Here is a 27,836-nt window from a genome sequence, read left to right as displayed (position 1 = left end):
GTAGTAATAGATTACTCTGATTCATCAGGTAGTAACAGATTACTCTGATTCATCAGGTAGTAACAGATTACTCTGATTCATCAGGTAGTAATAGATTACTCTGATTCAGCAGATAGTAACAGAATACTCTGATTCAGCAGGTAGTAATAGATTACTTTGATTCAGCAGGTAGTAACAGATTACTCTGATTCATCAGGTAGTAACAGATTACTCTGATCCATCAGGTAGTAACAGATTACTCTGATTCATCAGGTAGTAATAGATTACTCTGATTCATCAGGTGATAATTACTTAGGCAATGGTGGATCAGTTCCTTGAAAGTGAACAGGTGTGTTATCAGTCCATCTGACTACAGTGTTCTTGTTCTTGACTGATGAACCACTGTACTGACAATAGGGAAACTCATCCTCAGGATTCATCAGCTTGGAGTCAACAATGTCAAAGGGGTCTATGCTCTTTCTCAGATTCATAACTTCAGGTTTATCTGGGTCAGTGTATTTGGATCCTTTATCCCCACAGATTTCTTCCACGGCTTTGATAGACGCATTGATGAAGGTATTTCTCGGCTTCCAACCTTCAGAGTTTGTCTTGATTTTTTTGTTTTTAATCACTTCGTCACATTGCTTATAAGTCCTAATTATTATTATTCTTATGTCCTTGTAGATATGCTGTCTGTTAAACTTGTCAGCTTTACTTTCTCCAGGCTCCACCTTTTTTTTAGATCTGCCCCTAGAGACCACCACAGAGACCACGACCACAGAGACCACCACAGAGATCACGACCACAGAGACCACCACAGAGACCACGACAGAGATCACGACCACAGAGACCACGACAGAGATCACGACCATAAAGAGCAGCAGAACACCAGCAAAGATAGAGATCTTCATGTTGATCTGGAGAATACAGAGTTAGAAAAGCTGTTAGAGACTTTACTCTGACATATCTAACATCTCTTTATATTATCATATAAAAGCTGTTAGAGACTTTACTCTGACATATCTAACATCTCTTTATATTATCATATAAAAGCTGTTAGAGACTTTACTCTGACATATCTAACATCTCTTACCTTCCTAACGTAGCATATATCTCTAGTACATACAGCATTCTCTAAGCAATTCTTTGTGTCTAACACAATGACAAATGACTTATTTTCTCACTTTCTGTGGAAAGACACTGCTAATCCATTGGAAGATTAACCACTGCACCTTCAGCCTCATAAGAAGCTAACAGCATGGATTTCATTAAAGCAGATCTTTTTCCTTGTATGTCACGTAAGAAATCACAAATCCTCCCCTTTAAACAGCACATAATGTCACACCACTTGCACCCCTTAAGTGTTCTAATGGTGCATTGATTTGTGTATTCATCCTTTAATAATCCATCATTGTGTACCACTATTTCAAAGCTGCATATCATACGTTGCATTAATTTTCAGATTTTCAGATGGTCTGAACAACCACATGTGGCTCCTGGCTCATAAGGTGGGAGGGATGGGGCCGCAGGAGGACTTTACTTTACATGAACAGGCAACCAGACACAGGCATGCAGCCAGAAGAGAATGATGCAGAGCACCGGATCATGACTTTATCGTAAAATATCGACCAATAATAATCGGCGGGCGATCAATCGGGGCATCCCTAATTCAAACCATTCATTTTTTAGAAATTGCTTTATATTAAGTTGTAGTTAAAGTGGTTTTATGTTATGAAAGCTGTCTAAACTATTTATTAAACTCCCTGTTCTGAGTAAAGGTCTTTCTGTTAAATGCATCAATGCCTACCTGATTTTGTTTTGTGTGACTGTTATATCATTGGTGCAAGACATGTTTCAGCAGCTACCAAGGAAAACTGGAATCTATGCAAATATTTCTTCTGCAGAAATGTTGTGATCATTGGAGCATCTATAGCCTACAGCTTATATTTCCCAGTACAGTAGGTGTGTCTCAATATCTGTGGAAATATACTGCTAACCATTTAAACAGTAGTCACTGCACCTTGGATTTCATTGAGGTGGATATGTTTTTAGTGTTTACTCTGTACCATTTGTATGTTATTGTATGTATGGATATTATCAACGTCTAACTTTGCTGCCTTCTTGGCCAGGACACCATTGATTTATAAAGGTCAAATATGAAATATAATAGCTGTAATGGTAGGTTTACAAGATGATGACTACTGAAATTATTATTATTAAACATCCTGGGCTGAGTAAATTTCTTTCTGTTAAATACACTGACTATGTTTATATGCACATAATATTACATTTTTTGCACTTATTCTAAAAAAGACAATATTCCGAGTAGGCTGTTTACATGGTAAATGGAAGGGAATATTCTATAACTATTGCAAACTGTTTGCTAGTTGGTTTGAGTACAACAACCATAGCAACACACAGATCTGACTGTAACAGGTATTCTACATTGCATGCGTAACAAATGCAGAGTGGGAACTTGACGCCAGAGGTCCTTGACCATGCATCAGACATTTGACGAGTAGGGAGTGAGACTGTGTTGAATCTTTTGGTGTTTGTTTCCATCTACTTATTGTACCCACCTCATGTCTTTTCTAAGTGATGCCCTGAACATTGTAGGAATTTGGTCCAAGTTCTTTGAAGCCTAAGGATGAGGGCAGAGCCTCAAAGCAGTCACCCTGAAACAGCTGTCCTCTCTCTGGACAGCTTTTTCTCAGCAATTCAATGTCCTGGTTGAGTTATTTGGCCACCTGAGAGTTGGATCCTATCTTCTGCGATTTCTCTCAGCTGGGCTGAAGTTTAGCTGCAATGCAACATTTTAAAAGATTAAGACTTTCTGTCTGTTTATGACAGTCTAGTGTGTGTGTGTGTGTGTGTGTGTGTGTGTGTTTAGACAGGCTCTGTGCTGTATGTGCAGCTTCACTGTCTTCACACCCTTTATTGTTCATGCCAAACTGTCTCTTGCTCACCTGTCTCATTACTCTGCCTCTGGCTTTGATTGATGGCCCGTGATTGGCCCAGATGGATGAATGTGAAACGTGTGCTGGTCCACAAAAGATTAGATTGGTGGAATGAAATCATACTACTACTAAACATCATAGTTACTGCAATTGCATTACTGCAATAATCTCTCCCCAACAATCATAAACAGTGAAAACTATTTCACCTCTGACTATTTTAACCATATGTGTCTGATCTGTGTCAGGTTTTATAAATTATAGTCTGATAGTCCAGAGGCCATAGTTTGTTAGTTTCTTTATTTTCTTTCATTTCACAGAAGTTTTGCAACAGCTAAAAGAGCCAAAACACCAACTAATGAGACAGAATTGTTCCCGCTGCACACCAAAGATTAAAAAATGGAATAATACATGTGAGTGATACAACATATCTCCATGTTTATGTTCAGCAAATATGATTCAAATTTACACACTTTAGCCATTTTCAAGCATTTGGAACTTATAGAGTGCTTGTGAGCTATCATTGACTATACTTTATATATAATAAATGTGATTTTTTTGTGAATTCAATGAATGTATTGTTAATCCTCCAGCAGGTATCATCTCACTTGTCTTGTCTCCAGAGTCAGTAGATCGCCAGGCACAGCCACTGAGAGAGGAAACAACATTATACAGCAAGCTGTCTAAACTAGAAGTCCTGACAAACCAGCAGCTTTTGTTATCATCTTACACACCTGTTGCATATCCAGCTCAATCTTCCCTGTGTCAGCTCTCTCCAGAGTCTTAAACATTTCTGGTAGAGACAGAAAAAAAAGTTCTGGTAATGTAAACATGCCACTGCTCTCAGAGTCTACAAATCAATATTAGATATACTGAATGGATAATGTTGTGTTTTGTGGACACTTACTGAAGAGCATTTCCAGTTTAATGAGACAACCCACAAAACAGTCAAAGTCTATGACATACTGAGCATCGGAATAACGGCTGACAATGGAAATAGAAATGCATAGCTTGAACACACTCTGTTGTCATGCAAGACAATAACATTAACAGTAAGTTTTGACTGTGAATTTAAGACTTTTCTGTGACCAAAGAAGGAGCTGACCTCTGAGCTTTGTCCACTAGATGGCTGTATTACAGCAAAGCTCTGAGGTCTACATTAGCCTGCAGACATCAATCAGTCTGTATGTTACTGTAACACAATACCTGGCTGCAGCCTTTTTCTCAGAGAACACCCTGAGAAGGAAGCTGCCATTCTTGTCAGGCTTTTCGGTCGAGGGAACAATGGCATATTCTCCTGGAGGAAGTTTAAAGCGATCGTACACTTCCCGTTTCTTGGCGAAGGAGCACTTGGCCACAGGTCTCTGCAGGGCATCTGGACCCAGGTGAACATTGCTTTGGCCTTTGTACTGAAGAGTAACAGGAGAAAAGGCCTTTTATAGATGAAATGTCAAAAAACCACCCAGAAAATCACAATGCAATCAAGTAATACTCGTGACACTTGAGATGTCTATCTTGCATTTCAAATTTCAGAGAAAGTAAGGGATAAAACAGTTTAAATACAGACCTGATCTGGGACCTGTAAAAAGGAAATGAAATGAAAAATCAGTCAAATACAGAGCTCTGATTTCATGATAATGAATAGGGCTGTCAATCGATTAAAACATTTAATGTAATTAATTACAGACTCTGTGATTAATTAATCGAAATTAATCGCATACATAATTAACGGTGCCTGAACCGATACTTTTTAAGAAATTAAAAAAAGAAAAGAAAAAAAAGGGTACTAAACAACAGTTGGTGACATTAAAGAACGGAGTGTTTATTGCTAAGGCCATATGGTCAAACAGTCACACTTTACACAGTTTAGCGTTAGCTGTCAGCATTTTAACCGTGTTTAATCCAGCTACTAGCTAGCGGTAAGCTAACGTTAGCTGCTGTCAAGTATAGTGTTAACTAGCTAGCGGTAGGCTAACATTAGTTGCTGTCGAGTATAGTGTTAACTAGCTAGCTAGCGGTAGGCTAACATTAGCTGCTGTCTAGTATAGTGTTAACTAGCTAGCTAGTTGTAGGCTAACATTAACTGCTGTTGAGTATAGTGTTACCTAGCTAGTTGTAGGCTAACATTAACTGCTGTTGAGTATAGTGTTACCTAGCTAGTTGTAGGCTAACGTTAGCTGCTGTTGAGTATAGTGTTAACTAGCTAGCTAGTTGTAGGCTAACATTAACTGCTGTTGAGTATAGTGTTACCTAGCTAGTTGTAGGCTAACGTTAGCTGCTGTTGAGTATAGTGTTAACTAGCGTCACATGCAGCGGTGTTTGTGTTTCCTGTATCGTCTTCAGAGCATCAGAGAGAAGAGCAGACATATCAGTGGCTCCAGATTTCGGTAGCCAGGGTTGGCAGGAAGAAGATTTTTACAGTAAATGTTCCAGTTAATGATCCAGGCAGCACATTCTCGTCTCCCTCCTTCATTTTACAGTCCAATGGAGGCTAGAACGGCTCCGGGTCAAACCTCAATATGGAATGGATTAATCTGCGTTATTTATTTTAACTCGTTATTTTTTTCTCTGATTAATTAATCGAAATTAACGCGTTATTTTGACAGCCCTAATAATGAAACATCAAATTATTCTGAGGCACCTTATAAATGTCAAAGCCAATGGTCTCAAGTTTGCGGCCGAGCCTCTTCTGCTGTCGGCCACCCTTTTGCATGAGCCCAACCAGAAAGGTGCATCCATCCTTCCCATCCAGGGGATCATCATCCACATCCTCCAGGCGCACCACAAACTGAGGGTTGGACGAGAATGTGGCTGGAACAGACAAAAGTGTAATTCTTTATATGAAGTGTAACAGAACTTCTTGCTCAGAGGTACATATGGTTCCTCTGTTACCTGGGAACCTGTGGCAGCCGCCTGCAGTAGAGCCCACCGTCCACGTCCCTTCAAACTGGTAGTGGTTCCAGTGGCCCACTTCATCACTCTTGAGTGAGTCTGGGGTCAAGTTACAGATCTGCAGCTGGGTGAACTGCTTGATAAAGTCTGAATAGGACATCCTGAGGAGAGAAACACATTTCTCAACAAAGAACATTGTGTCCATCACTTTTCCTAGTCTGAGCCTAAATAATGTAGTTCATTTGGTGATGGTGAAAATATGTAAATTATTACATTTATTCTCATGGAAATGAAAGGTTAAAGCCAATAGATTTACCAGAATTCTCCATCATCAGCCGCATGGTTCAACTTTGATTTCTCATCTTTGCTGACATTGTTCCATTCACTGGACCTAATTGTGATTAAAAAAATAATCATGCTTTTAGGATAATCCTGGAAATATCTATTGGTAGCTTATGGTTAAAGGGGCGCTATGCAGTTTTGGCCATTTCTTCTCTGTTTTCTGGCTTTTTGCTCCCCCTACAGGTATCTCTATAGAGCGCCAGCTACCAGGGCTCCAGACTAACTTTTTGCCTTGGTTGCACTGGTGCGCATAACTTTTTTTTTTTTAGGGGAAATTAGAATAATTAAATGTTATAAATAATGTAAAAGAACTAGGAAGGGCGGGGTATTAAATAATGGAGGAGGGATGTATATGTCTGGTAATGTACATGGCTTGTAGTTATATTTTTGTTGAATTTAGAAACGTTAGAAATGGGGACCAGGTATCTTCACAGGCTGACATTTGCTTCTTTCTGTGTACATAAAGCACAAAATTTAGATGCACCCAAACTTTTCCTTGCGTCGCCGTTAACGCCACAATTTCAAGGTCATCTTTTTATCATGCTCCATATACATTTATATATATTATGTAAATTATTTTAAACAACAATTTAAAACAATTGGAGTAGCTAAATACTTTTTTTCATTTGAAGCACAATTATACTGTATACAAAAACATGTTTAAAGTGTTTCACTGAGCTGCCAAAACTAAAACATTTTAAGCAAAATAAAACATTTCAATGTAGAAAGTGCTACTGTTTAAAAGTGCTTCCCTGAACTGAGACCCAACATTTCATGGCTCAAAGTCTTATAGCGGGTCCCCCCTTGCTGTCGCATGTCCCTCAGATAGCCAACATCTGTCATTTTTCCCCCATTGGCCTCTTGTCATAGTCCCGAGCATCAAAATCCTTCAAACTGCCCCCCCCCACACACACTGATTCTTATCAGATATTCCACTAGTCCAGGACTAAAAATCATATCTCTGTATTTTTCAGCTGAATGGTGATACACGATACTGTATTTCTTTTTTACAAAGACAGGGTTTCCTTTACCAGTTTAAAAATATACAGCTGCAATACACGTAAATTATCTGAAATAAATATTCTGGGATATATTTAAAAAAAAAAAAAATCTCTGAGAAAGCTCCTTCACTTGTTTTCAAAAACAATAACCGATTAAACGAGAGAGAGGACGCCCGGATAGCTCAGTTGGTATATATAGAGGTTCGACTCTGACCTGCGGCCCTTTCCTGCATGTCATTCCCCCCTCTCTCTCCCCTTTCATGTCTTCATCTTTCCTATCAAAATAAAGGCCGAAATCTTAAAAAAAAAACAAAAAAAAACCAGACAGACAGAAACAGGGAGACAGAGGGAGAGAGGGGGAGACAGAGGGAGAGAGGGGGAGACAGAGGGAGAGACGGGGAGACAGAGGGAGAGACAGAGGGAGACAGAGGGAGAGAGGGGGAGACAGAGGGAGAGAGGGGGAGACAGAGGGAGAGACAGAGGGAGAGAGGGGGAGACAGAGGGAGAGACAGAGGGAGACAGAGGGAGAGAGGGGGAGACAGAGGGAGAGAGGGGGAGAAAGAGGGAGAGACGGGGAGACAGAGGGAGAGACAGAGGGAGACAGAGGGAGAGAGGGGGAGACAGAGGGAGAGAGGGGGAGAAAGAGGGAGAGAGGGGGAGTGCGATGGACTGAAGTGTATGCTACTCACAGAGTGACGGCTGACTCATTATGAATGGGTCCAGCACGGGTCGAATCCGCTTTGGCGGGTCAGCGGCGTTACACACGTCTGGTGTATGAAATGTCTGTATCGTCACTGCGCTGCATTTTTATGAACTATGATAATGTGGCCATGGGTCACATCTCTCGCCCAGGTCCAGCAGGCTCCGTCTCACGCTATTACTCAACCAGCTGAAGTTAGTTCCATTCAATAACTTCTTCTGTGTTTTTCGCCGTGGCGGCCGCAATAACAGAGAGTTACCAGCGGAAACACTGGTACCAATACAGGTTCCCTCTCATACTTAATATACAGCTGTGGTAATAATACAGGTTCCCCTCTCATACTTAATATACAGCTGTGGTAATAATACAGGTTCCCCTCTCATACTTAATATACAGCTGTGGTAATAATACAGGTTCCCCTCTCATACTTAACAATAAATAGCTGTGTTAATAACAATTAAAACTGTAGGCGGTGCTGTGTCTCTCCATGTTGCAGGGGAGCCGTGTGTGAGCGAATGGGGGGGGGGCACACAGAGGCACGGCTTTACAGAATGAACGGGTCATGTAACGCAACATTAAACATATCGATATAAACAATATCGCTTTGTTCGTGGAGAGGCAGCGGATGCGAGGACGTTAGGTGCACCGGTGCGACCTGGGAAAAATCTTAGTTGCACCCTTACAAATTTTGGTCACACTCTAGAGCCCCCCCTACAGGTTTCTCTATAGAACCCCCCCCCTACAGGTTTCTCCATTGAGCCCCCCTACAGGTTTCTCCATTGAGCCCCCCCTACAGGTTTCTCTATAGAGCCCCCCCTACAGGTTTCTCTATAGAGCCCCCCCCCCTACAGGTTTCTCCATTGAGCCCCCCCTACAGGTTTCTCTATAGAGCCCCCCCCCCTACAGGTTTCTCCATTGAGCCCCCCCTACAGGTTTCTCTATAGCCCCCCCTACAGGTTTCTCTATAGAGCCCCCCCCCCCTACAGGTTTCTCCATTGAGCCCCCCCCCTACAGGTTTCTCTATAGCCCCCCCCTACAGGTTTCTCCATTGAGCCCCCCCTACAGGTTTCTCTATAGAGCCCCCCCCTACAGGTTTCTCTATAGCCCCCCCCTACAGGTTTCTCCATTGAGCCCCCCCTACAGGTTTCTCTATAGAGCCCCCCCTACAGGTTTCTCTATAGCCCCCCCCTACAGGTTTCTCCATTGAGCCCCCCCTACAGGTTTCTCTATAGAGCCCCCCTACAGGTTTCTCTATAGAGCCCCCCCCCCCTACAGGTTTCTCTATAGCCCCCCCCTACAGGTTTCTCTATAGAGCCCCCCCCCTACAGGTTTCTCTATAGAGCCCCCCCCCTACAGGTTTCTCTATAGAGCCCCCTACAGGTTTCTCTATAGAGCCCCCCCCCTACAGGTTTCTCTATAGAGCCCCCCCCCCTACAGGTTTCTCTATAGAGCCCCCTACAGGTTTCTCTATAGAGCCCCCTACAGGTTTCTCTATAGAGCCCCCCCCCCTACAGGTTTCTCTATAGAGCCCCCTACAGGTTTCTCTATAGAGCCCCCCTACAGGTTTCTCTATAGAGCCCCCCCCCCTACAGGTTTCTCTATAGCCCCCCCCCTACAGGTTTCTCTATAGAGCCCCCCCCCTACAGGTTTCTCTATAGAGCCCCCCCTACAGGTTTCTCTATAGAGCCCCCCCCTACAGGTTTCTCCATTGAGCCCCCCCTACAGGTTTCTCTATAGAGCCCCCTACAGGTTTCTCCATTGAGCCCCCCCCTACAGGTTTCTCCATTGAGCCCCCCCCCTACAGGTTTCTCTATAGAGCCCCCCCCCTACAGGTTTCTCTATAGATCTCTCAGTCAGTCTGCCGTTTCCTCTTTCGTTGTTCTTCCGACAATGCTTTCCTAGCTTTCTGCTTCTTGACGATAGTGTGAAAAACTCCATCGCTACCTTGAAAGCCAGTTCCTGAATGGGCGTATGTGTGCAGTGCTGTGAGCGAGGGGGGGTTTTTCAGCTCACAGGCGCTAGGGGGGAGCGAAACGGCCTCCATTCAACCCGAAAAAAGTCATATAACCATTCCAATGGCTCCGAAGCTGTTCAGTTAAGGTAAATTAAGCTAAAAAACTGCATATTTCCCCTTTAATGGATCAAGAACGTAATTATTTACTTATCACTCCAAGGCCCAGTCCACTCCTTATAACCCCATGGGTTCCTCATGCGAACCAGCTGAACCGGCTCACCTTGGAAATGAACCTGGGAGAGAACAACAGCAGGCATTGTAATTTACATGCAGTTGAAAAAAACAGCATAATGTGACAGTTTAGATAATCATATACCTCCTCTGCACCAGTGACTGAGTATGCATGTGCCTTGACAAGTTTGAGTGCTTTAAATTCCTCTGTCTCGGCACTGGTGGTCTGAAAACACCAAGAACAACACTTCAACCTGATGACATGAGTACTTTACTTCTGTTGGTGTGTTGGCTTGCAGGTAAACATGCAAATCTGTATGAAAATAAGCAAATTACTATGAAAATAAGACCTACTTGAATAGAGCAAGCAAGAAATGAACCCAGGCTCAGGGCCTTCTGCATGATTTGGAAGAGCTTCGGTGGAGCTTTGTCTAAGTAATATATTTCTGCGATCCCTCCTGTGAAATCCTCCAAACCCTCAGTAGTGTTTCTTCCTGTCAGGGCCTCATAGCTGCCATACAACCTGTCAGACACAGAGGGATGTGACCAGATTTACCAACTATATATTGTACATTTTCACTGGATTAACGTTTTGATGAATCAAAAAAAGAACGATCCATACTTGGCGTAGGCCTTCTCCAGCAGCGCGCTCCAAAACTCTGAGCCCACCGCTGAGTGAACAAACAGCAGCTTTCCATTTCTTGTGGGTAAACGGTCATCGATCACCACTTCCACCCACTCACCAAACTGCCAGAACTGAGAAGAAAATATTCCCATCAGTAAACTCAACGTCAAATACTTTTATGACTCATTGTAAGACAATTGTGTGATCCTTGAATATTATGTTCTATGCTCTGCATGTCACAACATGGCAATATAGGGCAACTTAGTACAAAACACAAAAGTACACTATTTTTTGTTACCATTTTATGGTCGAACATGGTAGGAAAAAGTTAGAAGTCAGATAAGAAGGACATTTGTCTGACCTGGAAGTGAAATATCCCGGCGTAACCTTCAGTAAAACTCTGTTCCTGGGGCACCACGCGAGCCAGGATCTCCTGGTTTAGAGTCAGACAGGTTATTGCAGCCAGAAGCCAGCAGTCACCTACACAGTAAAATCAGAGACATGATCTGAGATTGAGCAGTATGTGGCATTCACCGCAGTGCAGCACATGCTGCAAACAGCATGTGCCCACAAACAACCACAAGCTTAGAATGGTAGAATGGGTTGAGGGGCATAGACCAGGGATGCTTGTGGTTCCCTTTGAAAATCCAAAACACCCCATCATCCATCCCTCCATCCATCCATCCATCCATCCATCCATCCCTTCCTTCATTCTTTCCCCTCACTTACCCAGCTTTCCTTGGCAAATGTCCATCCTTGTGGCTCCATCATCAATGAACTTTGGGTTTGAGCACAGCTCCTATATAGAGGACCAAACAATCACAGACAGTTGAACATTGAGAGCAGTCTTGAGAAATCTTTCCTTGGATTGTCCAGTATCACACTACTGAGATAATAGGAGGAAATACAGTTCAATGATTTAGCTCTGAGGACTGCGTTGAAAGTAAAGAATCTATGAAAATAATTCACAAACACATGATTCAACACATTTAGGTAAATTCTCTCCCAGAGATTATTACTATGGTGAATATTATTACAGTATGAGGCTTAAGTTTAAACTTCTGTGGGTTTAAAGTGTTCTGAACTGAAGTAACGAGGTACAGATACTTTTTTTATAAATGTTTTTTACTTCTGCTGTTTTCCAAAGTCTTAGTTTAAAATATTCACAATTCAGTAAATGATAAGAAATAAAATAATTAACGTCAAGTCAGTGACAAGCTCACCAACCATAGGATCATTTAAAAAACACAGTGTTCCTTATTTGTTTGGTTAGTTTTCATTGCTGTGTGTTTTTTCTTAGAGGCTTCCTACCTTTGGCCTTTTCCAAACAACCCCCTTGGTTTTGGGTGAGTCTGGTCCCAGCTCATCGTAGCCCAGGGATGTGGGCTCAGCTGGGAAGAAGTTGTCCTCAAACAGGCGTCCACTCTTCAAACACTGCTCGCGCAGAGTCTCATAATCCTGCTGGGAGAACTTCACTGCTTTCTTGTTTGTGCCAATGCCTTGTTCCCTGTCCTGCTGACGGGCCAGTCGATCTGCTGGGGATGTCATCCTCACCTTGTGTAGTGTATATAGCCCTCCTCTCTGTGAGCTGAGTTGGGTTGACGTCTGCTGCCTTTGTCCCAGCCTCCTTTATACAGCTGCCAAAGGTGAGGGGAGGAGAGGGTGGGATCACAGACACTTTAGCACTTTTAACACTTTGGCACTTTAGCAATTTAGCTCTTCACCATTCACACACATTTTCTGAAGGAAATCTAATATCTAGTAGCTAGTATCATATAAAAGCTGTTAGAGACTTTACTCTGACATATCTAATATCTCTTTATATTATCATATAAAAGCTGTTAGAGACTTTACTCTGACATATCTAACATCTCTTTATATTATCATATAAAAGCTGTTAGAGACTTTACTCTGACATATCTAACATCTCTTTATATTATCATATATATGTCTTTAGTTTTATAAATGTCTCCTAACTGTCTGATGATGTAAGAACTTGTTAAGTGACATCAGGAGTTTCTACAGCTCAGAATAACTGCTCACAGGATTATTAATCTACATCTTTCTGCAGAAGTAATCCATAAAGTCCTGATGCAGCCAGAAGAAGTTCTGAATGATTGCAGATATAAACATACAGAGTTTAAATGTGTTAAAGACAGAATAATAATATATCACATGATAACACACTTCATTACTAAGATTATACAGAAAAACCAAACATGTGCTGGTCATATGGGATCATAACAGACAGGTTACATCACAGTTCTCTTCTTTAGAGAGGGACGGACAGAAGATGCAACAACTACTGATACAGTTACAAAATAGCAGAAAAACAACAGAAACATCAAAAATGTTGGAAAAATGTGCCTTAAATTTTAAAACCACATCTAACTTCAAGGCTCTTCAAAAAGTTCAGAAAAAGCTTCAACAACTACATAAAAAGTGACAAGAAAGTCTGCACAGTGACGTTTGAAAAATGCGCCTCAAGTTTCAAAACCACATTTAAGTTTAAAGTTCTTCAAAAAACAAAGAATAAAGCTGCAAGAACTGAGAAAAAGAGAAAAATTAGCCCTAAAAACAAGGAAAGAAACATCTGAAAAAACGCCAAAATGTCTAAAAAAAGAAATTCACCAAATAAACCCCACAGAAACATTGTAAAAAAAAGCTCCAGATGCGTTGGAAAAAGCAGCCAGAACTGCTTAAGAAGCATAACAATGAAACAGAAACATTAATTTAGAGTCAAAACCATTTAAAAAAAGCATCTACAGCTTGATAAAAAGTTAGTTTCTGGCAGCTGAAACAGAATCTAAACCAATCAGAGAAGTTTTAAAGACAGAAAATATAAAGAATATTTACCTGAATGACAGGAGAGAGAGATAGAAAAGTCTGAGAACTCCTCCATCTTTATACTGTCAAATATTATAATACATGCCCACTTTATCTTTCATAGGGCCAGCAGCAGGTAAAATATTGTATCATATTACAGTTTTTCGATTGCTAAACCACAGTGGGCACAACTGGAGTAATGTGCAAAACTCTAACTACAGTCTACACAGCAGCAGTTCATGTGTTTGGTAACTTTTATTATTATATTTACTGTTTTTTAAAAGGTCACATAGCATGAAAATATCACTTTATGAGGAGACACAGAAATGCCACATCCTAAGGAAAGCTCATTGTGGGACTGGCTCTAGTGGCTGGAATTCTGGACCAAGGCTGAATTTAGGGAAAGAGACTTCAGATACAGTATTAGGGGATCAATATATATATATGTAAGCCTCTAAAGTCACTGTAAAATAGTCTTGTGACATCATAAAGATGAATCTCTGATCAAACAGATAGTAACTTCTGTCTCCTGTCAATAAAATTGACTCACATTATTCACACATTACGTGCTACAAGTTTCTATTATTACATCTGTGAAGGAGAGAAATACTTTAATATAAAGAAACCTGATGTTGGTATTCTCAGAAAAAGATAAAGAACCTTTGAGATTGTTGGATGAACACTGTAAAAGGTTAATGCTGAGTCTCCCAAATCAGTTTTCAGCCTCATATAATAATAATAATAATTTACATATGGTGGACATCTTTCACAATCAGATGAGACCAAATTATACACAACCCTTTGCATCATATCATGAAGCTATTACACAACTCCTGCAGCCTCATGCAACAAAGTTTTAATTAAGGCAAGTCCAAATTAGGCCTAGTTTAAAAAATGTTGAGTTTACATTGGGGTACCCTATATTTTCTGCCGGAGGATGCTCATCTTTTTTCTTTTTAGTTTCTAGCTATTAATGTTCATCAACCGCAAAACTATAACATTGTGTTTTTAAATAACGATGTATGGAATAAAAGATGCTCCTCTGTGTAAATAGTTTATTTTTAAGTAATGGAAAGAGTCGTCTCCCCTGGCCCCACCTCCCCAGACTGGAAGTTCACAGGGGTTGCCAGGTTGAGAACGCAGCATCCAACATTGTCAATGTTAGCTAAATGCTAGTCTCCAATTGGCAGACTTTACTCCACATCGCTGGGAGTAGCTAACGTTGGATGCTGGCTATGTTGAGCCTGTTCTCTCACAGAGCTCTCTACCCGACTGACAGCCACCCTTTCTCAGCTTACAATCACGGCATCAACCGCTACAAACACGACAACCTCGCCATTCTCTCTACCCGACAGACAGCCACCCTTTGTGGGCTTTAAAATTTAAAATTTATTTAAGGTGTGATGGAATGAATGCAACTCTGGTAATCCAGTTTGTTTGGTTGGTGCTACCAACCCTGTGGCACGTTGGTTTTACTTGTTTGTTTTTCATGTCCGGGTGTCAAAATGTGCCTTTGACTACCACACACAAACCAAAACTAAAACGGATTCCATTATGTCTATATATATTATTACTTTAACAACGTGCTGAGCGTCATGAAAAAACTCATGTACACCAATCAATAGATTAAATTACGTGACCATTTCACAAACTGCCGTGAGACTGGGTTGAATTATTAGCTATGTTTCCATATCATAATTAATAATAATCAAATTATCTGAAGTTCCCCCAACACATTCATGCGAATAAAGCCAATAAAAGTTTCCATCCAATGGACGTCACATGCTGTTTTGTTGTCAAAGTGGTATGTGGAATAGATTTGAGACATTTTAAAGTGTTTCCATTCATTTTCACACTAAATCACACAACATTGAAGCTAATATTTGCAACGTTTGCTAGCCAAAATGTATTGCGACATCCATTTACAAATGATTGGTCCAATATGTAATATATTTACTGTAATAAATCCAAAAATGACTCCAATGCATCATCACATATTAAGGAAACATGCTAAGTTGAAATATCTTTTCTGACCACAATGCTAATGCCAGTATTTTCTCCTTTTGGAATTTCCGTACTGTGTAACACAAATTTGTGACACAAATAGTTTTGGCCTGTGTGATGTTATCAACTGCCCAGTTTGACAGTCAGGACGGATTGACAGATATACCTGTAAACACGTAAACCCAGAGCGCTACAGATCTGTGTGTTGCTATGGTTGTGGACCCAGTAGAGATGCATTCCCAAAAGAAAAAGGGACACACAGATACTTTAAAACATTATCAAAGACTTGGATATCAACAGGTTTTAGGATATGAACAAACATCACAACGCCGACCTTTTACAGAAGATAGTTGATGGAATGGAAGAGGGAGGCTGTGTTTACATAGTCCAACAAGTCCGCCATCAGTGGAAAACTTTGAAATAAATATTCTATACTATTTTACATTTATAGAATATTCCCTTCCATTTACCATGTAAACAACCTACTCTGAATGTTGTCTTTTTTAGAATAAGTGCAAAAACTGTAATATTATGTGCATGTATACATAGTCAGTGTATTTAACAGAAAGACATTTACTCATCCCAGGATGTTTAATAATAATAATTCATGTAAACCTACAATTACAGCTATTTTATTTTATATTTGACCTTTATAAATCAATTGTGTCCTGGCCAAGAAGGCAGCAAAGTTAGATGTTGATAATATCCATACATACAATAAAATACAAATGGTACAGAGTAAACACTAAAAACATATCCACTTCAATGAAATCCAAGGTGCAGTGACTACTTTTTAAATGGTTAGCAGTATATTTCCACAGATATTGAGACACACCTACTGTACTGGGAAATATAAGCTGTAGGCCATAGATGCTCCAATGATCACACCATTTCTGCAGAAGAAATATTTGCATAGATTCCAGTTTTACTTGGTAGCTGCTGAAACATGTCTTGCACCAATGATATAACAGTCACACAAAACAAAATCAGGTAGGCATTGATGCATTTAACAGAAATACCTTTACTCAGGCTAACAGGTTACATAATAATTGAAATAGCTTCCATTACATGAACTCACTTATAACTACAACCTGGTATAAAGCAAATGTCTAAAATATTAATGGTTTGAATAGAATAGAATGACTGTACATTATATATGCACAAACCCGAGTGGAATGCAATCATATATATTTGATTTTATTCAGAGTTAATTAGTGCTGTCAGTTAAACGCATTATTAAATGCGTTAACGCAAACCCATTTTAACGGCGTCAATTTTTTTATCGCAAGATTAACGTTCTTTTTGGCCTAGCAAACTTTGTAGTTTTTTTCACATGCTGTTGCAACAACTAGTAACGTTAGAAAGACTACAACACCACACCGGATCTAGCGAGACCGGAAACACAACAACAGGCACGCCGCACACACTGGTTTTGGCTGGCGAGCCGGCCAAAGAGTAGTAGGCTAACGTTACGTTTTGAGTGGATGGCGAGCATGAGATGCTGAAATGGATGCCAAGAAGATTCTGAATGGAAAGTTTACTTTTAAAAAGTTGCCAAATGGTTCCATTGACAAGACCAAAGTGATCTGTGTGTTTGGTGGTTGTGAACTGAGCTATCATCGCAGCACGTCCAGTCTGAAAGACCACTTGATGGCCAAGCACACAGCTGATGGTCAAGCACACAGCTGATGGCCAAGCACACAGCTGATAGCCGAGCACACAGCTGATGGCCGAGCACACAGCTGATGGCCGAGCACACAGCTGATGGCCGAGCACACAGCTGATGGCCAAGCACACAGCTGATGGCCAAGCACACAGCTGATGGCCAAGCACACAGCTGATGGCCAAGCACACAGCTGATAGCCGAGCATACAGCTGATGGCCGAGCACACAGCTGATGGCCGAGCACACAGCTGATGGCCAAGCACACAGCTGATGGTCAAGCACACAGCTGATGGCCAAGCACACAGCTGATAGCCGAGCATACAGCTGATGGCCGAGCACACAGATATCACAGAGATCACAGATAATGAACACATACTAAATTTGTGATTCAGCATATTAGCTTGTGCATACATAATACAGTACTGTCTATGAATGCCCCTATCATCAGACAGGTCATCAGTTATGTAGTGCCTTAAGTAATTGACCTCATCACACACTTTAAGGACAGTACCAGACAGAGAGAAAGCAATCACAATATCACTCTTCTTAGAATTGTACTTAATGTCAAAGTCTGAGCCATATTGGGAGCTGACCCTTAGTAACTAGCATCATAATTGCATCATTTATTTCTTGAGGGAAAACAGTCACATCTTCATTATTATCAATGTTACCCACTATAAATGAGTTACTTTTAACACAATTAAACAGCTCATAATAATGTTTCTGCCACAACTGAGTAATTTTCTCTGAGCCACTGACACCCTCAATGTTCGTTGGTAACGATGTTTTACAGTTATTCATTCTTTTGATTTCTTTCCAGAAATCAATAGGACTATTTTATTGCAGCTTCCTTGCAAGAGAGTCAGACCTCATTGTATTTTCATTTCTCTTAATGGAACGTAGAGCATATTTAAATTTAGCATTTGCATGTTTTTTATAATCAAATAAGGGACCATGTTTATGCCTGCCTGACTCAACCCATGCTTTGAAGGCCCTTCTTGCCACAGCATTTATCTCTTCCACATAGTCATTCCAGCCTGGCTTGACTCTGTACAATCTGTGTGTCTTATACAGGGGCCTGCTCGAAACAAGGAGGGACTTCACAATATTCTCACACAGGGAGCACAGCTCAATACCATGTTAAGGGTTATTACAATTGATATCACAGCATGCAGTGGAATCCTTTGGTAATTCAATGTTACTCAACAAGATGTCAGACTGAATATAGTATTCTTTAAGATCCTCCTCAGTCAGGTTAGACCAATCTATTTTCCCCACACACATGTTGTTATCTACAGACACAAGAGTAGGTATATTGCCTAGATTTACAGATAAAGAAAAAGGCACATGATCAGTAGTGGCAAATTCATAATTAATACTCATGGCTTCTAAAGAATCATGAGCATCAGCCGTGCAAATACAGTGATCTAGCCATGAGGTTGTGTGCCATGCCTCACTGATCTAAGTGTAGCTACTATCAGGCAAGAGCACTTTGCTAGAGAGAATCAGACCATTATCAGAACAGAACTGCATTAAATGTTTGGCAAATAAAGAGCTGCCATCGGAAACATCTGCATTCATATCACCCACAATAAAGAAGCACGTGGAAGCATTATCTTGAATGAAAGACATGACACAAGCCAATCTATTAAGGTATTCATCTTCATTTTGAGAACACTCATAGGGCGTATATATGTTTAAGATAATGAAGTTTTTATTACCACAATTAAACTCAATTCTTATGGCCCAATCAACATCCAGTCTAACCACATTAACCAGCTGATCATATTTTGTATGCCATAGCAGGGCAACAGCGCCAGGTATTCTACCATGAATTATCCCATTACTCAGGTCAGTAGTAGATTCAACCGCCCCATAAAAGTCTTTATGCAGGGAATTTAGACCCTCTAAATCCTGCTTTGGTAAAAACGTTTCTTGAACACATAGTACATCACAGGCCTCCCAAAGTTTATCCACTACAAGGCGGCGCGATTTGTCTGCTTCACTGTGCCCAACGCGCAGTCCTCGTGCATTACATGACACAATATTGATATTCGTTTATATTTATTCATCCCGGGCCGCAACCTGGCTGCTGCTCCCCTGTGGAGCTACAGGTGTAATTTAGATTTAGATATTTCAATATGGGTTAACTGAAATATTACCTCAGTGTAGCCTAAGCAATTGATTTTATTACTGAATAGTAATTGAGAGAACTGATTTGGCCTTATCTACAGGAGGTCCAGTCCACAGAGGGATATTGAATCACATCGACTCTTCAGATCCCAGAGACTTCAGGGTTTAGAGATTCCCAGTTCAGTTGGCTGGGTGGCGAGCTACAGGATCGAGACTCTGAAGACGGATTGCCCTGGATTCCTTCTTCATGGTGGAAGGACAAACAGAAACCAAACTCATATGGGCCCCAACGTTTAACATCTCTGAACTCTTGTCATCAAAGAACAATTGAGCTCCTAGAACTGAAAAGGGTTTCTTTTATGTGCGCACTTTATTATTTTAGTTGTTATTTTTCATACCTGTGTTTTATCTGTATATGTGTATGCCATGTTTCTGTGTATATTAATACACTTCTCAAACTTTATCCTGGTTTTCTAGTCTCTTTATTGACGTTCAATTATCTGGCTCTTAATCTAGTTTTCTTCTGGTTCTGGTCCAAATTCACACTGATATCAACTACATAACACTACTACGAGCTATTTCATAAATCATTACATCAAGTACATTCTGACTACATCTTAATAAGGGTTACAAATACTGTTTTTACTTGTGTTTCTGTTGTATCTGCTAGCCTTTGCAACTCATTTATAAATGCTTTGTAAAGCATAGCAAGTCCTCACTTTAGATGGGCTCACACCATGAAGTCAACTAATCAGTACCCAGTGAGCAAAAAGTCGTCTAAAATACGTCTAAAAGACGTGATTTATGGACATCCAGAGGACGTCCTCTCGGGAGCCAGAATGAAAGGTTTTTATACGTCTTTTCTGGACGGTGCATAGACGTCAATTAAAAATGTTTTAAAGACGTAATTGTTGGACCAGTGTGCATTTTTTTTCTGGACGTTGTATAGACGTCACCCAAAACACGTCCCAAAGGCAGCCAGAATGAAAGTTGTTTGGAATGGCTTTTTTGGACGTAGTATAAATGTCAATTAAAGATGTGTTGAAGACGAACAGACATTAAAATCCCAACTGTCCACATTTGCATCTTTTAAAAAACCTTAACTTTAAAAGAATGGCAGTGAGTTAAAAACACAAAACAAGAGCTTTGAGAAAAATCCAGTAATTGTAAATGCAACACAGTCTCACTCCCTACTCGTCAAATGTTTGACGCATGGTCAAGGACCCCTGGCGTTAAGTTTCAACGCCAGGGGGATACCCGTTGCATTATTTTTCGACGAGAGGGTCCGTCAGATAGACATTCATGTTAATCCCTCACCGTCAGATATCGACGAAAGAAAAAACACGCTCCCTTAACTCGAAATCTGTAACAGTTTTATTATTGGTATTTTTAGCCCAATAACCGCTGTTTTAATCAACATTATTCACCAGATCTTATCATGGTTTATATGTATTTCTTTTAATGTTATTATTTCGGTCTATTTCGGCCAGGGAAGCTGGGTTGCTTTGTTGTTTATTTATATTTTTAAAACTATAACGCTACATCTATCAACATTTATTTAGATGTTATCATAGTATACATTTCTTTATTTTAATAATATTATTTTGGTCTTATTACCGGTGAAATATTACAGTATGCTGTAATACAGAACACGATATGGTCTGAGCTAGACGCTTTCAAAGCTGATATCCCCCAATGCAATGCGGCCATTCATTCACAGAATCGGGCAGCGATCAGCGGGTCAGTCTCCCTTCAATATACATATATATACTGACATGAACATAAAGAACTCATTCCAACGTTTTGAGGGCAGAAAATAAAACAGATCATTGTCCTGTTTGTCCTTTTTTCAATTGAAATATAGTAAATTTAGCTTCAGCATTAGCTTCAGTCTGTGTGCAGTCAACATGTTAAAGGATGTTTAGCTTTAATACCGATCTTTACCCATGTTCTCTCCTCTTTCTCAGATGTTTTCTGTTGATGTTCTCAGGACTTTTAGTTGTACATCGTTTGTTGACTATTGTTTTTTGACTCTATTCATATGAACATGAATATTTCTTCTGTATGTCTCTTTAGATTTTAGTTTGTAAAACACTTTGAGCTGCATTTAATGTGTGAAAGGTGCTTTACAAACAAGATATTATTATATTGATGTGTAGTTTTATCTACTTTATGAATGAGTGAACATAGAGGCATTAAAAACAGACCCAGAGTTAAACTGTCACACGTTTTATTCAACAGGAGACACAAGTTACTCTGATTCATCAGGTAGTAATAGATTACTCTGATTCATCAGGTAGTAACAGATTACTCTGATTCATCAGGTAGTAACAGATTACTCTGATTCATCAGGTAGTAATAGATTACTCTGATTCATCAGGTAGTAACAGATTACTCTGATTCATCAGGTAGTAACAGATTACTCTGATTCATCAGGTAAAACCCTTACAAAGTGAACAGGTTCACGTTTTTCATTACATCCAACTACAATGTTCCTGTCGTCATATCTTACACTATTGTACTCACAGTGAGGAGGTTTACCTCGACCTCCTTTGCAGACAACAATTTTGAATTTATTTTTGCTTTTATAATTATCACCACCAATGTTCTCTCCTTCAGCCCTACAGACGTGTTTGACGCTGGTGAACTTTGCTTCAATGAAGGTATTTGTCGGCTTACAGTTGCCGTTGCAGTCCGTGATTCTTCTCTTCTTCATCACCTCGGTGCAGCCGTCATCGTCCATCTTCTCGTTGATATGCTGGTTTATAAACTTCTCAACAGGATCTTCTTCTTTAAACTCCAGAGAGAGCACGGCAGCAGAGAGCAGCAGAACACCGGCAGAGAGAGAGATCTTCATGGTTGTCTGGGGAACACTGAGTTATAATAACCATCATTAATAAATGGTAAACAGATTATTATTTTACTTATGATTCATAGGCCAGCGTTGAAAATATAGAAAGGCATAAAAAAAGAGCCAAAAAGCATTGAAAGAGTGAATATATTAACTATCCATGTTGATGGATAAACTCTTGGATTTCCTCCAGCAGCAGAAAGCAGCAGAACACCAGCAAAGATAGAGATCTTCATGATAGTCTGGGAACATAGAGTTATAATTACCTGAGATTAGATGAGATTATTATTACTCAGCAATTTACTGAAGAGTTGTTGCAGAAATCTTCAGTCTGTCCTTCACTCCTCTGGTTTCATACAATGAGAAAGATGAAATGGTTACCAAAACAAAGAGTAAACTCTGACACGATGCAAATCTGAAGAGTCTGTAGACAGAAAAATGAAATCATCTCGTGTCTTATATTGTCTGACAGAGAGAGGTTGTCTCTGAAGTTCATCACCATATATGGTCCCCAATCAGCTCCAGGTTCAGGTGTTACCCCCACAGATCACATATACATACACACTTTACTGATGGTCAAAGGTAACCACAGGAAATCAAGAAGGAAAGTTAAGAAGTTGTTTTCACACTTTCTTCTGATGCAGACGCTGACTGTAGTTTTTAGTCAGTTTTCAGTCAGGATGTACTGAGGTATGCTTGCACTTTTGACCCTGTTCACACCACAAGTAGTTTGTTCCTCTATGATAACCACAGAGCTGGTTCACACCACAAAGCCATTCTTACAATTAATATCTTACACAAACACCTGTTTGATCAATCAAAATAAAACAAGATACTATCGTAAATTCTAATGAAGATATATTTGCAAAATAAATTCTGTAATTATATTGGCATGTTATGGAATTTATTCTCATGAATAATATGATAAACAGAACTAAAAATAGAGTGATGCTGTTTTCGATGCCTCCGTCTGTCCTGAACTAAGAAGTCTTATGATGGTGAAACTAGAACCACAGACTGGTCCAGAAAAAGCTGATGAAGATCTCCACGCTGCAGCTCTGACCATGTTCCAAGGAGAGGCTGAGGTCAGAGCAGAGGCCAGCGTGGGACAGGAAGCTCCATGGGACGCCACCCACATGACCCTGAGGTGTACTTCAGATATGACACTAAAGACACTGGGCCAAAGACTGTCTGCAACAACAGACCAGCAGCCATCAGGCCGACGGAAACAAGGAGGGGGGGGAGACCTCAGGCTGCTCTGACTCATCTGACGCCTGTGGAGGACGGTACTACACCAACAGCACACACACATTCTGATAACACACACATACACTATTAGGAGAAGATAAACTACTAGATCAAGATATTTATTACCTCCAAAACAAGTATGCACCCCTTGTGTGCACCTATGTGAAGGATCAGTTGCACCCATTCTAGAAAATGCCTCAATGTTGATTCAGTTGCTGATTAAATTGCTGAATGTTAGAACATTGAGTCACATTGGTCATTATTACTGAGACTTATGAAGTGTCAGGTTTAGTTCCATCATAGTGTCAACAAACGTTAGCTGATGTTGTTGTTCAGTAGCTCAGAGATCATCAGATAATGAAATTACTGGTTTATCCATGTCACATTCTCATTAGGGGCTGAGCCTCCCTAAAGATCTGATCCTAGATCACCCCTGTTGAAAACTGTGACATTTTTTGCAAAAATAATGATTAATGAATAATGAAAAGTGGGAAATGTATTAATCTGTTATACTGTTGCTTAATCTTTCTTATAAATCTGCAGTTTCTAGTTTGTTCCTCTATGATAACCACAGCATCACCCCCATTTTGTGTGAAAATGTGACTACAGATTGGACAAAAGGATGTTAGCGATTGTGATGAACTGTAAGCTTTTAAAGATATGATTTCAGAAATTCAATTATCATATATATGTCTTTAGTTTTATAAATGTCTCCTAACTGGCTGATGATGTAAGAACTTGTTAAGTGACATCAGGAGTTTCTACAGCTCAGAATAACTGCACACAGGATTATTAATCTCAATCTTTCTGCAGAAGAAATCCATAAAGTCCTGATGCAGCCAGAATAAGTTCTGAATGATTGCAGATATAAACATCCAGAGTTTAAATGTGTTAAAGAGAGAATAATAATGTAAAGTATATTTACCTGAATGACAGGAGAGAGATGAGTTCTAGAGTCAGCAGCAGGAGAGATACCTGGAATATCACATTATACCACACACACTACGTTACATCACAGTTTAATTCAAGCTTCTTTAGAAAACAATCAAAAAAATGACAAAAAACGTCATAAAAACTAAGCTATAAAAGTGTTGAAAGCGAGCATCACGTTGGAAGCGAGCATGGCAAAAAAAAGAAAGAAAACTGTTAAAAGTGTTGAAAGCGACTTTGAATGAGCCCCAAAACTAACCGGACTGTCGGGTTCAAACAGCTGAAGTTAGAGAAGAATCGTCGGATACTTTAGACTATTTTATTACAATAAAGAATACAAAATAAAATGAGAGGAGAGAGTCAGCATCAGTCTTGTTGGTTCTTGGGTGGCCCAGTGGTGGAGCGAGCGTCCATATGTAAAGGCCCAGTCCTCCAACTGTCACAAATTAAAGGCCTAAATGCCCAAAAAAGTGATGGAATGGAAAATCACATATCTGACTATTAACCCTAACACTAATATATCTTACTAAAACATGTCAAAAGTAAAAAAAAAATTGTGAAATACAGCGAAGAAAAATTGTTGTGAAAAAAGTGTTGATAAATTGACAAAAACATTAAAAGAAGTGGCAAAAATATCAATAATTAGAGAAGAATTATTACCAAGAGTTGTTGCAGAAATCTTCAGTCTGTCCTTCACTCCTCTGGTTTCATGCAATGAGAAAGATGAAATGGTTACCAAAACAAAGAGTAAACTCTGACACGATGCAAATCTGAAGAGTCTGAAGACAGAAAAATGAAATCATCTTGTGTCTTATATCGTCTGACAGAGAGAGATTGTCTCTGAAGTTCATCACCATATATGGTCCCCAATCAGCTCCAGGTTCAGGTGTTACCCCCACAGATCACATATACATACACACTTCACTGATGGTCAAAGGTAACCACAGGAAATCAAGAAGGAAAGTTAGGATGTTGTTTTCACACTTTCTTCTGATGCAGACGCTGACTGTAAATGATGACCTACAAGAACAGACAAACATTAAAAATACTTTTGTTAATATCACAAAGTAGTCAGTTTACAGCCAGTTTACAGTCAGTTTTCAGTTAGGATGTACTCATGTATGCATGCACTTTTGAGTGTGTGTGTCTCTGTGTGTCTCTGTGTGTGTGTGTGTGTGTGTGTGTGTGTGTGTGTGTGTGTGTGTGTGTGTGTGTGTGTGTGTGTGTCTGTGTGTGTGTGTGTGTGGCATAAATGTGGGATACGCACAAAAAAAGACGTACGCCGCTCTCTAAGCAAGAATTGGGATTTATAAAAAGCAAACTTGATGAGAAAATGTTCGGTCCTCCACGGACTCTCTGACCCCGGCGTACACACAGAAAGGAACGGAGGAAATGAGAAACGGTGACTCCGACGGGAGATGGATGAAACACGTCAAACTGAGACCAGTGTGTAAAATAAAACAAAATATTGCCCCTCATTGATGATATGAAAAATTCACAAAGCCATTCTTACAATTAATATCTTATACAAACAGCTGTTTGATCGATCAAAATAAAACAAGATACTATCGTAAATTCTAATGAAGATATATTTGCAAAAAATGTTCTGTAATTATATTGGCATGTTATGGAGTTATTCTCCTGAATAATATGATAAACAGGACAAATAGACTGATGCTGTTTTCGATGCCTCTGTCTGGCCTGAACTAAGAAGTCTTATGATGGTGAAACTAGAACCACAGACTGGTCCAGAAAAAGCTGATGAAGATCTCCACGCTGCAGCTCTGACCATGTTCCAAGGAGAGGCTGAGGTCAGAGCAGAGGCCAGCGTGGGACAGGAAGCTCCATGGGACGCCACCCACATGACCCTGAGGTGTACTTCAGATATGACACTAAAGGACACTGGCGGAAACAAGGAGGGGGGGGAGACCTCAGGCTGCTCTGACTCATCTGACGCCTGTGGAGGACGGTACTACACCCACAGCACACACACATTCTGATAACACACACATACACTATTAGGAGAAGATAAAATACTAGATCAAGATATTTATTACCTCCAAAACAAGTAGAAATTCAGCTGAAGAGTTTAAAACATTTTAACTAACAGATATCAGCATCAAACCTCTCTGATTAATTACATTAACCCTCCTGTTGTCTTCAGGTCAAATTTGACCCATTTTCAAAAAGTTTCTATATCCGAAATTTGGGTTTCTGTCAACCAAATGGTCAAAACAAATAACGTGGCTGGTTCCATACAACACTCTTCACAAGTAAAATATATGATCAGTTGACTACTTAATTGAATTTTGGGTGTTTTATTCACTTTTATTGTATTTGAAAAATAAATAAAAAATAAATAAAAAAATGCAGAAAGAATCGACAAAGACATCCGAAAAAGTGAAAAAAAAGTTTTTATTTTAAATTTTCACCCAGAAAAACAAAAAGTTGCCGACGGAAAGACAACTAGAGGGTTAATACTAGTATTTTCTGTCAAACAGACAGAGTGTAGTAACATGAATGTTTCCTAAAGAAGGCATGTTATGGAAGATTAATAAAGGTAAAGATGATGTTTCTGTCTGTTAGTGTCTCTCCTTAAAAACAGCAGCATCATCAACATCAACCATTTAGAGATCAGAGCTGAAGATGAAGAGATTATTTTAGTTTCTGCTCCACTTGTGTTCAGTCTGTTCTTGTTTCTGACAGAATATAAACTGTGAAGAGAGTCAGGGCTCCATCTGGTGGAACAATCCTCAACTCATCCTCAAAGAAACATTTCTTTGTGTGTGTGTGTGTGTGTGTGTGTGTGTGTGTGTGTGTGTCTCTCTGTGTGTGCGTCTGTGTGTCTGTGGTAACCCTATGTTTTAACATTTTCATAAAAAACTTAAAGGGGCATTCATGAGAAAAGCTACGTATTCTCTTCCTGTTTTAAGCTGCCATCACTACGACAACTACAGACACATTTGGCTGAAAGTTGTCAATTAACAGTCGCTCGTTAAACCGAGGCTGCGGTCAAATAGTCAGTTAAAGCTGCTGCCATGATAAGAGCCGTTGGAATTGTCAAAGTGGTAAGGAAAGGTTCATCAATGCTTCCTTTGTTACCTCCTTTAGCATAGGATACATTGGACCATCCTTTATGAAAGGAAAGAAGATAACGCCATCCCACAAGTCCTTGCGGCAGGAAAGTTCTGGCAGCCATAATCACAGTGTCTACGCATGGCTTGTCTTAATATATCTTTAGTTTAAAGTCAATATATTATTATACAGATATGATTATTTGGACCATGTGTGAATTACCTTAAATCATCCACCCCCCCCACAGAATCTGTAGGCGATTGCTTTTTAACTCTTGTGTTCTTCTGTGCTTTTTTATCACTAAAACCAACTTATTACCACTAGTTTTACACTTTTTTTGGAAATCAATAGTCAATAAACTTTTATTTATATGAAACATATCCTTATCCTTTGAGTTAAAATGCTGAAATTATGAATTATTTTGAC

At 39.8% G+C, this 27,836-nt stretch overlaps 2 protein-coding genes and 1 long non-coding RNA gene across 3 annotated transcripts; all 3 read right to left on the bottom strand.

The window, feature by feature from the left end:
* Positions 1 to 3,467: 3,467 nt before the first annotated feature.
* On the bottom strand, positions 3,468 to 12,226 carry LOC116058502 (calpain-2 catalytic subunit-like). Its single transcript, XM_036006377.1, has 13 exons — positions 11,990 to 12,226; positions 11,408 to 11,477; positions 11,040 to 11,158; positions 10,676 to 10,809; positions 10,308 to 10,576; positions 10,199 to 10,260; positions 10,030 to 10,115; positions 6,142 to 6,216; positions 5,826 to 5,986; positions 5,575 to 5,744; positions 4,501 to 4,512; positions 4,140 to 4,342; positions 3,468 to 3,582 (listed from the first exon to the last, which is right to left on the bottom strand). Exons 1-13 carry the CDS (start codon positions 12,224 to 12,226, stop codon positions 3,468 to 3,470), a joined length of 1,713 nt encoding a protein of 570 aa, XP_035862270.1.
* A 1,718-nt stretch (positions 12,227 to 13,944) lies between these two features.
* LOC116058505 lies at positions 13,945 to 20,190 on the bottom strand. The gene is made up of 3 exons (XR_004107067.2): positions 20,065 to 20,190; positions 15,667 to 15,674; positions 13,945 to 13,956 (listed from the first exon to the last, which is right to left on the bottom strand). It is a non-coding gene; the product is annotated as an uncharacterized LOC116058505 (long non-coding RNA).
* A 1,535-nt stretch (positions 20,191 to 21,725) lies between these two features.
* LOC116058486 (angiogenin-like) lies at positions 21,726 to 22,163 on the bottom strand. Its single transcript, XM_031311316.1, has one exon. It carries the CDS (start codon positions 22,161 to 22,163, stop codon positions 21,726 to 21,728), a length of 438 nt encoding a protein of 145 aa, XP_031167176.1.
* Between the last annotated feature and the right edge of the window lie 5,673 nt (positions 22,164 to 27,836).

The sequence above is a fragment of the Sander lucioperca genome, chromosome 10 (assembly GCF_008315115.2).
Source record: "Sander lucioperca isolate FBNREF2018 chromosome 10, SLUC_FBN_1.2, whole genome shotgun sequence".
Classification (NCBI taxonomy): Eukaryota; Metazoa; Chordata; class Actinopteri; order Perciformes; family Percidae; genus Sander; species Sander lucioperca.
Note: the sequence above shows the minus strand (reverse complement) of the source record. Positions and strands in the feature narration are given on the sequence as shown.